At 46.5% G+C, this 12,944-nt stretch overlaps 1 protein-coding gene across 3 annotated transcripts in view; it reads left to right on the top strand.

The window, feature by feature from the left end:
* Positions 1-12,944, top strand: part of DGLUCY (D-glutamate cyclase) — an 84,949-nt gene that overhangs the window by 58,515 nt on the left and 13,490 nt on the right. For all 3 annotated transcript variants that reach the window (XM_084792955.1, XM_084792956.1, XM_084792957.1), the window contains 4 exons: positions 2,026-2,286; positions 5,324-5,423; positions 7,204-7,352; positions 12,234-12,353. In XM_084792955.1, coding sequence (XP_084649081.1) covers positions 2,026-2,286; positions 5,324-5,423; positions 7,204-7,352; positions 12,234-12,353 — 630 coding nt within the window. The remainder of the gene's footprint in view (positions 1-2,025; positions 2,287-5,323; positions 5,424-7,203; positions 7,353-12,233; positions 12,354-12,944) is intronic.

The raw sequence follows: 12,944 nt of genomic DNA, 5'->3' as shown, positions 1-12,944 counted from the left end.
ATGGAGCGAGCAATCAAAGACTGGTGACATTGATCTCTGGCCTCTGTGTGAACATACACACAAACACACATGCACAAGAGCACACACACACACACACATACCATTTTATAAATACCAGAATCCATTACAATCAATAAATTATTAACAGGCTTGTGATTGCCTTTAAAGTATTTTTATTTGATCTCAAATATTTGCATATAGGAGTGTGTGTGTGTGTGTGTATGTGTGTGTGTGTGTGTGTGTGTATGAACCCTACCATAATACTATTTTAAGAATTTTTAAATAAACTGTTATGACTTTCCATATCATGAAATTATCTCTACAACATGTACATACTGTTGGTCTGTCTTTCTCTTTGAGACCGGTCTCACTTTATAGCCCAGGCCAGCCTTTAACTCTATGCAATCCCCCTGCCCTGGTCTCCCAAGAGGAGAGCTGGGGTCACAGGAATGAGTCAGTCAGTTCACCACATCTTTCTAAAATTCCATTGTGTGAGAGTGCCACCATTTGACTATAATCCAGTTTTGAATGTCATAAACAATGCCACAGTAAACACCCCTCTCAACAAATGTTACACACACCTGTGACAACTTTATTAGGGATGGTCGAGACCAGATGGGAGAATTGTAAAACATATAGGAAAAATAAATCACCTTCCAAGCCCCAACTTTCATTCCCACTCCAACAACTAGTAGGTGGGAGTCACTGTCACCATAGACCTCCTCCACCTGGGCGACCCTCCCCATTCTCCATGTAAGAAAACCCAGATGTAAGACCAAGGGCGCACAGCTAGTATGTGCCAGGTCCAGTGCTGGAACTATTCCCATCTCGGTCTGGAGCAGTGCCTCTACAGTATGGCATCCAGACCCAGCATCCTTCATGCTCTCTATGAATGCCACCTGCAAGGCACCACCCCGTCACATCCCTTTGGCCAGCTCTAAAGGCAGCTCAGCTGGTGTAGAAGTTCTGAGTCACACCCAACCTTGGTCTGCCACTTGTGTGGAAGAGCCCTGAGGGTAGACAGAGGACTGACGTCATGGACAAGAGTCAAGAAGTCCTGTTGCTCGGTCTTGCACAGCTGGACAACCTCAGCACTAGCTGTTGCCCCCCTCATCTGTGTCCCCTGGGACTAACTGGGTTCCTCTACAGAGGCAATGGACGGCTCCCCAGTTGCTCAACTCCTCCACTAGAGGGCAGTCTATATCTGCCTCTGTTATAGGAGGCACAGTCCAGAGAGTGCAGTGAAGTTGATGCCCAATGGGCAACCTTCCCCCAATAGGGGACAGAACCCAGTGAACAAGTAGGTAGCCTCTGGTCCTCTGGTAGGGCATCCTCCATGGCTTCCTAGTGGGCCTCAAAGCAGGACAAAGTTCCAGTTGCCTTGGGGGTTGACTTGCTTTCTCCCCGCCCGTTAGTGGTTTTCTGGGTCTCATCTTCTGCTGTGTTTTCTGGGATTAACATCTCCCGGAATAATTGCACTCTGGACCCTGTCTTGTGCTTATGGGCAGGACTCTCCAGTAAACATGTACCATTTCCTTTCCTCCTTATTATATTATTTTTATTAGTTATGTTTTGCTAGCTATTCTAACAAATGAGCCTCAACATGTTTTGCTCAAATGCCGTGGTAGCCTGGACCGCTGTCTCCATGTAATAGCGTACAGAGTGTTTAGGGCCACCAAGGAAGGACTCTGCTCTACCCAGCCACTTGGGGGTCTCAGCAGCTCTGCCATCGTACCATGCTGTAGCTATCAACATTTCAGACAAGAAGAGGGAAGGTGTGCATGGAGAAACACGTGGGAAATACAAGGCTAGGCTCAGCAGGGCACCCACCATTTCTTCATGCGCCATGAGACTGAGCCAGTCCTGTAGCCACTCAAACTAAAAGAGAGGCGGGAGGCCGAGAGACCGGAAGGCATCCTATGAAGGGTTCATTCTGCCACACCCCTCCACGGGACTTCCGGACCCAAACCAGTCCAATCTATAAACACAATCATTTAGATTTCACTTCATTTTTTGTGGTTTTAGGTAATCGAGGGATCGGGCGTCTGCTGCGTAAAGATGAGTTGCTGCGGGCTGCCCTGTCGCTGTCTCATGCCCGCTCAGTACTAGTCACCACCGGTTTCCCCACGCATTTCAACCACGAGCCCCCAGAGGAGACAGACGGCCCACCGGGAGCCATTGCTTTAGCCGCCTTCCTGCAGGCTCTGGGGAGGGAAACCGCCATGGTGGTAGACCAGAGAGCCTTGAACTTGCATATGAAGATTGTTGAAGGTGCCGTTAAGCAAGGTGAGCAGTGATATGGGCCCAAACGATTTCCTGGACCACAGGTCCTTTTGGGTAGAGACTGGGGGCAATTTATGTGTGGACCTTCAGCTATGTACCCAGCCCCAGGATGTGTCCTTCTGACAGCATGGTTAATCTCCAAGTTCAGAACAACTTTGTGTGAGGTTTCAAAAAGTCCAAGTGATCCAGTCAACCACTGTTGTCCACACAGTGACCAGTCCCCACTGCCAGTCAGTGCCCTAGAGGCCCAAAGCTTTGTGAACCCACTCCGTCTGGAACAGCAGGATTGATTCCCCATGACATCCCAGTCGGGACAGCATCTAGAGGCTAAGATACATAAATCTTGGTGAACATGAAATGTCAGTTCTTAAGGGAGTGATCTTGAAAATGCTCGGACCCCCTCCTCACTTTCCCCACCCCTACCCTCAGCTTCTTGCCTCCATCTCCCAAAAAACCACCTGCACCCCATCCCAGGTCTTATTTGCAGGGCAACCAGAATATAAAAATACTATATCAGCCGGGCGTGGTGGCACACGCCTGTAATCCCAGTACTCGGGAGGCAGAGGCAGGCGGATCGCTGTGAGTTTGAGGCCAGTCTGGTCTACAAAGCGAGTCCAAGACAGCCAAGGCTACCCAGAGAGACCTTGTCTCAAAAAACCAAAAAAAAAACCCCATATCATATCATATCATATTCATGTCATATATTATATTGAATAGATGCAGGTTGTTTGGTTTATGAAGAAGGAAGCTAGGACCAGTCACATCATGACCCGTACAGTGGAAGCCCTCGGGGAGACCACTGTGGGGATAAGAGGGGACAACACCAGGATGGCTGAGGCCCCTCACATCCAGAGAACAAGGAGAAGGGACAGGTGGCATCAAAGCATACTACATGGATCAGCAAGTGAGAACAGAAAACCAAGGGCCAGGTGGCCATGTTAGGCTCCGTTCCAAGGCCACCAGAAGGTGCCGCCTGACACTGCTCTGTGGCTAGGTTTAGCATTACTTATGCAGAGAGTGAGGGCTGCGACCTGTCCTTCTCCTGGGAGCTCGGCCGGGTGGCCCTCAGGGACTTGGAGCTGCCTGGCCCGCACAATTCCATCAAGGGTATATTGCTTTATTGGATTCTGCAGAATGTTAATTAATTAATTAATTTGGTTGGTTGGTTGGTTGGTTGGTTGGTTAGTTGGCTGGTTTTTGAGACAGGGTTTCTCTGTGTAGCCCTGGCTGCCCTGGAACTCAATCTGTACACCAGGCTGGCCTTGAACTCAGAGGTTCCCCCATTCCTAGGCTTCCATTCCTAATGACATTGCCACATCCCACAACAATGCTGGGGTTAAAGGTGTGTGCGGCCACAGCCAGGCCCAGAACTTCTGTTACATTTGGATGGAGCAAGTGAACCAACTGGACCGTGAAAACTACAGCAGTCTTTTTACTGAGGCCTAGGAAACGATCTAGAGAAAGAAGGCAGACACCTTTCTCCTGTCTCGTGGCCACAAGCCCAGCAAGGATTGTACTCTGTAGTCGGAGGACAGAGCCACATTTCCCTGACCCACCTTGACAGGGGTCTTGTATGTCCTTTCTCTGACATGTGGCTCATGTTGCCTGGCTGGGCTCCCTGCTGTCCACTCCCCTGACTAGAATCTGACACCCAACGCAGCCAGGGAGGTGAGGAATGGCTTTACTTAGCACCCACTTTACCCCAGACCCCAGCCAAGTAACTGACAAGCATAGAGGCCATCCTGGTGCCACCCAGCAATTTGAGTAGGTGGTCATTACACAGGAGACGTTCAAGGGGTTCATGTGGCTGACCCAAGGTCACATGCCTCTAAGTCCTGAGTCAGGGGACACTTTCCAGGGTGCTCTGTTGGCCATCTTTCCTTTTGCTTAAAGATTTGCCCCGGGCCTGTGAATAAGCCAGGATTCTTCCCAAACTGCTATGAGATCAAATAATGAAAACCAAATGAATTTCACTTGGGGGGGGAGAATATGTATATATTTTCCATATAGTCTGCAATAATGTGTGTTATTTGTGTAATCCATTTCACTTTGTAAATCACCACCACACAAGTACCAACCGGAGTCTCTGGGACTCTGGTGTCCTCTGAAGGAATGTTTCATATAGAGAGGGAACCAGTAAGGTCTGGGGTGGGTAGAAATGTAAAGGCTGGTTTTAAAATGTCAACTTGCCACAGCCGACAGTCATCTGACAAAGGGGGTCTCAATTGAGGAATTATTTAGATCAAGTTGGCCTGGGGACATGTCTGTGTGAGCTTATCTCGATGGCTGATTTAGGTGGGAAGACCTAGCTCATTGTGGGCACAACCATTCCCTAGGTAGGGCTCCAGACCAGTATAAGAGAGGAGGAGGCTAGCAGCAAACAGGCAGCATGTGGCATTTACTTCTCTCTGCTCTTGACTGTCGATTAAAAAAAAAAACTGCTTGAGTTACTGCCTCAACTTCCCTTCAGTGATGGGACTTGCAGACTAGCATTATAAGCTGAATTAACCCTTCCTTCCCTTAAATTGCCTTTGGTCAGGGTGTTTTATCACAGTAATAGAAATTAAACCAAGACAGAACTGAGGCTGTGATACCAACATGCATACAATACCTGACTCTGATCAACTTCCTTGGTGTCTTTGGGCATCAGGTTTCCTCTTCTATAAAGTGAAAATAATAATCACTTTATGGAACAAGAATGTGAAAATTAAATGAGAGCATATATGTCAAGTGTCTGGCACCATGTCCCATAGGCATCTAAATGAACTCTTGCTGGCAGCAGGCCAGAGCAGACCTTCTGCTGACGTGGTATCACGGAGCATTTTATACATGCCTAGCCCCAGGTCTATGCTGGTCCAGTTCAACCCTGCAGCCCCTGCCAACTCTGGACTAAAAGTAAACCTAACTTCCTCTGAATTCTGTCAAAGCGTTCTCTGGAAGGACACCACTCAGTCCTGGTTCCAGTACTGTCCAAAGATGCTTTTCCGAATCACATTGCAACCCAGCACTGATATGGCTACCCTTCGTCTTTATTCTCAAGGGGTTCTGAAGACACCAGTTCCCATATTGACTTACCAAGGAGGGTCGGTGGAAGATGCTCAGGCATTTTTGTGCAAAGATGGGGACCCCAAGTCTCCTAGGTATGTATATGGTACCTCAGATCGAGTGTATAGGGATGGGGAAGACCACATCCTTCTAGCCGTGCTGACAAGACTTCTGCATACCTCATCCTATGAAAGAATAAAGAGCCACCAGCCCATGAAAGCACGGGTTCTGATGGGCTTTGTTAGACATGAGGTTGGTGGCATCAGGGTCTACTTAGGGCTCCATAGAGCATGGCTAGAAATAGATCCACGTCAGCAGGCAGAGATAGCACCCATACCTGAAACAATGCTAGCAGTCTCTCAGCCATGGGACCATTACAGTTGTCAACTGAGGATAGCAGAAACTTCTAGAAAACAAAACAGAAATAGCACTGTATAGCTTGTGTAGTGATGAAAAGTGCTCTTCCGAAATATTCCCTCCTCTCCGCTCCCTCTTCCTCCCCCATCCGTGTGTGTGTGTGTGTGTGTGTGTGTGTGTGTGTGTGTGTATGATTGTTTCTGTGTGTTGTGGTCAAATATTCCGAAAACTACTTGTTTGTTTTGGTTCAGATTGTATAACTTATATAGTGCTTTCTACATTTTTAAAACAACCCACACTAACACACTGTACAAACCACTACGTGCATGTAACTGAGATATACATTTTAAAACCAATATTGACTCAATGAGCTCTGTGTGCAAAGTACTCTGCTGCTTTCTCTTTCTATTTGTTCTACTACAACCCCCATGTCGCCTAGTCTAAGCCTTGCTGCTCAGAACAAGGGCACACAAACATCTCTTTAAGTCTCTGTTTTCAGTTCTTCCCAGTAAGTACCCAGAGCCTGAATTTCTGGATCATATGAGAAGTCTGCCTATACCATTCCATCACGGAGTTGAGATTTTTGAAGAACTCCACAACAATTATTGTGGCACACATACACTCACACGTCAACCGTACGCAATCGTAATAGTAATAAAGTTTTAAGTGTTAAAAACTGCAAAGTCATCCTTAGCCGCATAGTAGGTTATAGGTCAGCCTGGGCTACACGAGACCTTATCTCAAGGAAGAAAAACAAAACCAACCACCCAAACAGAAGGGTGTGCTTACTCAGGGCCAGGATGGTGTGAACTTGAGTTTAACTATAGTAGCAATCCATGCTGCCCCCAATTCATCCACACAGTAAATCTTCTCATAGCATCTTACCACTTACGAAAGGAATTTTAAAAGATAAGTAAACCAGCTCACGTCTCTTATTTAACTTAAATTTTGCTTCATCTCTAAGCCTTGTAAGTTATACCCTCTGAGCTCTATAACGTGGCCACAAAACCATATATGTTGCCACTAAAAACACTTGAGTGTTGCTCTCTCTCTTGAGAAGCCTACATCCATGTCTGGGATGTGTACTGCCCTTTTCTGGTGTATGTGTTTTGGGGGAAGACTAAACACCCCTACTTAAATCTGAAGTGTGCACCATCTCCAGTCTCTCAATAGACTTGCTAACTTGGCTTCACTCTGACTTGTTCTAAAACTCTTTCTGTGACGTAGTTAGCCAGTGTAGTGAAGGTAGATCCAGCCTCCCTGAGTGGTGGCCCCAGGAACTCCTCGGCTTCTGGCAGCAGTGCCTAGCTGTGTCTCCACGCCACCACCAATGTAGTGAATTAGTACCCTGATGTGCCCCCTGCCCCACCCCCTGCACAAAGTAGTTCATCAGTCAGTCTCCTAAGATTAAAGGAGCCAAGTTAAGAAACCAAGGGTCATTCACAGAGACACACAAGGTTAGAGCCGGAGAGACTGCCGTTTTCCCCATAAAGACTTACCGCCATTGCTTCCGGGCAGATTTGACCATCTGGTGGCCATAGAGCGTGCGGGAAGAGCTGCTGATGGCAACTACTACAATGCGAGGAAGATGAACATCAAGCATCTGGTTGACCCCATCGATGACATTTTCCTTGCCGCACAGAAGGTCCCTGGGATCTCATCCACTGGTAAGCAGAGGCACTCAGAACTCAACATAGACACGCTGCTGCTGAGCATTGAGGACGGGCCAGGAAAGGTCACTGTTTGCTTCCCACTCCCCAAACTGGGGCTTGTTTATTTTAGCCAGTCTAGACATGAATGGCACCATTACTGAGAAATGCAATACTCCCTTAGGAGAAAGAGAAGTGACCCATAGAACATACTTGACTTGCCCAGCTCAGAAGTAATTAACTCATCGTGAAATATTAATGATAATGAAATTGAGGCACGGCGCATCATTTTCATCACACAGGATGGACTTTGTCCTGTGTTATCTGAAGAAATGCTTCACTTTTTAAGCACACTAAATGTAAGATGAGTGGGATGTTATTGTTAATAATACATTGTGACAATTTGGTTCTGTGCTGAACTTTATACTTTTTCCAACAACTTTCACAACCATTATATTTCCTATCCCACTCAAAAACCTTGTGAGGTCAGAAGGACATTAAGTGAGAAAGTGAGGCCCGCCCAGCAAGGTTGAAGGTGGCTAGCTAATTAGCCTTGCCTGCAGGACTTGGAGCAAAGTGCCACCACCCAGTGCCTCCTGCTGAAGAGTCACTTTGATGTCATGTGGGAGCCAGTCCCCCCAAGGATGCCAGCTCTGCCTTCCTCTGTCGGGAGGGCAGGGCAGGCTTGGGGTGATTAAACCTGTCTGTGTCTGTTCTGTGTCTGTTATTCTCCAAGCCTCGAGTGTTTTCCAGACCCATTAGTCCCCTCTGACTTCTGAGGTTTTGAAGAGTGAATGAAAACTTTCTGGAAGAATTAGAAAGTTTCTACAAATGCCCAGATTTTCCCAGAAGAGGCTGTGGGTGGGGCGCATGCAGTGTGGTCTGCTTGGTTGGTCTCTCACTTCCTGTCCCTCCCAGCTGGGCAGGTAAAGAACCCAGTGGCCCCCGCAGGGAGCAATTAGCAGGCAGTCTGGGAAGTTTCGGGAGCATGTACTGCCCCCCCCCCCTTTGGCATCTAACTACTCCTTAGGCTTCCAGGTGGTTCCATTATTTTTGTCATCCAAACAGGCTGTCACTAATTTAGAAACTGTTCTGGGGAAAATGGTCAAGGTGGAAAGAGAAAACAAAATCAAAAGCCCTGAGGGCATTACTGGAAGGTATTCGGTCACTTGCCACCTTCTGAGTCTTCTGGCTCAGTCTGATCTCCAATGCTTGAGGTGGTCTAGTTCCCCTCCTGTCAGCTCCTGAGGAGTGCTAGCCTCCAAAACAGTGGTTCTCAACCTTCCACACGCTGCAACCCTTTTTTTAATTTAAATTTTCTTAATTTATTCAGATTACAACTCAATTGTTATCCCATCACCTGTATCCTCCCATTCCTCCCTCCCTCCTGCTTTCACCCTATTCCCCTCCCCTAGGTCTAAGACTGAGGGGGACCTCCTCCCCCACTATATGGTCATAGGCTATCAAGTCTCATCTTGGTACCCTGATTATTCTTTCTTTGAGTGCCATCAGGCCTCCCCACCAAGGGGAGGTGGTCAAATATGGGGCACCAGAGTTTATGTCCAAGTCAGTCCCCACTCTCCACATAACTATGGAGAATGTCCTGACCATTAGCTAGATCAGAGTAGGGGTTCGATGTTTACTAATTGTATTGTCCTTGGCTAGTGCAATAGTTTGAGCAGACCTCCCCTGGACCCCGATCCACCCATCAGAATGGTCTTCTTGTAGGTTTCTAGGACCCTCTGGATCCTTCTATTTCCCCATCTCCTATATTTCTCTTACCTAGAGTCTCAGTAGGATGTCCTCACATCTATCCCAATCTCCTGGTAAGTGAAGACTTTCATGGGACATGCCTTTTGGGCTAGTGCCCAATTATAAGTGAGTATATACCATGTGAGTCTTTCTGCTTCTGGGTTAACTCACTCATTATGATCATTTCTAGTTCCATCCATTTGTACAAAATTTTCAGGATTTCCTTGTTTTTAATAGCTGAGTAGAATTCCATAGTGTAAATGTACCACAATTTCTTTATCCATTCTTCAACTGAGGGATATTTAGGCTGTTTCCACGTTCTAGTTATTATGAATAAGGCTGCTATGAACATGGTTGAGCATATGTCCTTGTTGTGTGGTGGAACATTTTCTGGGTATATTCCAAGGAGTGGAATAGCTGGGTTGAGGAAGCCCTATTCCCAGTTTTCTGTGAAAGCACCAGATAGATTTCCAAAGTGGTTGTACAAGTTTGCATTCCTACCAGCAATGAAGGAGTGTTCCTCTTTCTCCACATTCTTGCCAGCATGTGGTGTCACTTGAATTTTTGATCTTAGCCATTCTGATGGGTGTAAGATGGAATCTCAGTGTCGTTTTGATTTGCATTTCTCTGATAACTAAAGATGTTGAGCATTTCTTTAAGTGTTTCTCAGCCATTTGATACTCCTCTGTTGAGAATTCTCTGTTTAGTTCTAAGCCCCATTTCTCAATTGGGTTATTTGGTTTGGTGGTGTTTAATTTCTTGAGTTCTTTATATATTTTGGATATTAGACTGTTGTCAGATGTAGGGTTGGTGAAGATCTTTTCCCAGTCTGTAGGCTGTTGCTTTGTTCTGCTGACAGTGCCTCCTGCCTTACAGAAGCTTCTCAGCCTCATGATGTCCTATTTATTAATTGTTGACTTTAAGGCCTGGGCTGTTGGTGTTCTATTCAGGAAGTTGTCTCCTGTGCTAATGTGTTCCAGACTCTTCCCCACTTTTTCTTCTAACCAATTTAGTGTCTCTGATTTTATGTTGAAGTCTTTAATCCACTTGGACTTGAGTTTTGTGCATGGTGACAAATATGGGTCTAATTGCATTTTTCTACATGTAGACATCCAGTTAGATCAGCACCATTTGTTGAAAAAGCTATCATTTTTCCATTGAATAGATTTGGCTTCTTTGTCAAAAATCAGGTAACTATATGTGTGTGGATTCATTTCTGGGTCTTTGATTAGATTCCATTGATCAACCAGCCTATTGCTGTGCCAATACCATGCTGTTTTAATTACCAATGCTCTATAATACAGCTTGAGATCGAGTATGGAGATTCCTCCTGAGGATCTTTTATTGTATAGGATTGTTTTAGCTATTCTAGGTTTTTTGTCTTTCCACATGAAGTTGAGAATTGATCTTTCAATGTCTTTAAAAAGTTGTGTAGGTATTTTGATAGGGATTGCATTGAATCTGTAAATTGTTTTTGGTAAAATGGCCATTTTTACTATGTTAATCCTTCCGATCCATGAACAAGAGAGATCCCTCCATCTTCTGATGTCATGTTCAATCTCTTTCTTCAGAGATTTAAAGTTTTTTTTTAAACAAGTCCTTCACTTGCTTTGTTAGAGTTTCTCCTAGATATTTTATATTGCTTGTGGCTGTCGTGAAGGGTGTAGTTTTCCTAATTTCTTCCTCTGCATGTTTGCCATTTGTATATAGGAAGGCTACTGACTTTTTTGAGTTAATTTTGTTCCCAGCCAATTTGCTGAAGGTATTTATCAGCTGTACACTCTGCGACTCTTTAATATAGTTCCTCATGTTGTGGTGACCGCTAGCCTTAACATTATTTCATTGATGGGGCGGGAGAGATGGCTCAGTGGTTAAGAGTGCTGCCTCCTCTTCCAGAGGTCATGAGTTCAGTTCCCAGCAACCATATGGTGGCTCACAAACATCTGTAATATGATATGATGCCTTCTTCTGCAGATAAAGTACTCATATACAATAAATAAATTAATTAAAAAAACATTATTTCATTGCTACTTTAAAATTGTAATTTTGCTACTGTTTGGGATAGTAATTTAAGTATCTGTCATGCAGGCTATCTGATGTGTCTCACATACACACACACACAGAGAGAGAGAGAGAGAGAGAGAGAGAGAGAGAGAGAGAGAGAGAGAGAGAGAGACCCATGAAAGGGTTATTTGACACACTCCAAAGGGTCTCGACCCACAGGTTGAGAACCGCTGCCCCAGCTGACTTCCATGGCTTATGGGTCACTGTGGAAGAAATTCAAATACAGTTCTGTGGTCCAGGGAGATCCAGTCTCCTGACCATCCTCACTATGTTGTACAGGATAGTCCCAAACTCCTGAGCTACAGCTGTGCTCCCACTGGCTCTCAGAGCAGCCGTAATTGGATCTATTGGGAAGTGGACCCCGTCATTCCCAGCATACCTGTCTAGTCTGCAGCAGCGTGTGTTCTTGTTAGGGTGTTAGCCAGGTCCCCTTTCGGTTTAGATGTAAATGAAGTGCGTGCTTTTCACATTCGTTAAGCAGAAGCCTTTCGAGCAATGGTTTTCAACCTGTGCGACACGACCCTTTCAGAGGAGTCACATGTCCGATATCCTGCATACCTGACATTTGCGTTACAATTCACAATAACAGTAGCAAAATTACACTTACAAAGTGGCAATGAAAATCATTTTATGGCTGGGGGTCACCACAACTTGAGGAAGTGCGTTAAAGGGTTGGAGCACTAGGAAGGTTGAGAACCACTGCACTAGGGTAAGACACAGTTCACCTCTGCCCATGGGATATTGTCCAGTCACATGGTGCAGCTCAGTGAGAGGAGCCACTGTGTGGGAGCTACTCAGCATCACATACCCTTGTCTCCAGTTGGGCCCGGCAACATGTCAGAACCCAAGCCACCCCACCTGTGGCTAGATGTGGAGACCTAATAAAAGACAGGATCCCACCCCCAGTGAGCTCCAAAATCAGATCCACTCCTAACTGTAGAAGTTTCTGGAAGACTCAACATCCAGTTGACAGAAACGTGTTCAGAGACAACCACTGCCATGTGGGGGGGGGGGCTGTCTTCTCCCACCCACCCCCACGCTTCCCCCATCCTATATGCTCACTCTGTTCCTCTTCCCCTTCAGGAGTCGGGGACGGAGGCAACGAGCTTGGCATGGGCAAGGTCAAGGAGGCGGTGAAGAAGCACATAAGAAACGGAGACGTCATCGCCTGTGACGTGGAGGCCGACTTCGCTGTCATTGCTGGTGAGTCCCTGCCTGCCAGGCTGCCTAGGGCAAGTGGCCTGGCCTGAACCCTGACCAAGGGTGTTAGACACTTTCTAGTCACTATGACAAACACCTGAAAGAAACAACTTCAAAGGAGGAAGGGTGGTCTGGGTTTGTGGTCTCTAAGGGTTCAGAACACGGCTGCTGGCTCTGTTGTTCGTGGGCCTGTAGCAAAGCAGAACGCCGTGGCAGAAGGGCCACCTGTCCATGGTGACCAAGAAAACACAGCAAGAGACCTTGTGCTTCCCTGACAGGCTAGCTCTGCATTCGTTCTATCTGGATTAGCACCCTGTTGGACAGTTCTGCTCACTCAGTTGCTGTCCAACATGTCTCTGGAAACGCCCGCCCTCGCAGACACACTCAGGCCCATGCTTTCCTAATCTCCCAGATGCCTCTCCGTCGGGTCAGGTTGGCAATCAAGATAACCATCACAGCAAGAGCGAAAGCTTTTCTTGTCTTCAGAAGGCTCTGGAGGGCCCAAGGGTAGGGAATTCAGCCATTCATGAACACTTCCGGTGTGCCAGGCATTGTTTTGGCTTCTAGGGCAACAGCAGGGATGATGTGTGCCAA

The sequence above is a fragment of the Acomys minous genome (genome assembly GCF_964271855.1).
Source record: "Acomys minous genome assembly, chromosome: 8".
NCBI lineage: Eukaryota > Metazoa > Chordata > Mammalia > Rodentia > Muridae > Acomys > Acomys minous.
This window is presented reverse-complemented; position numbering and strand designations above follow the sequence as displayed.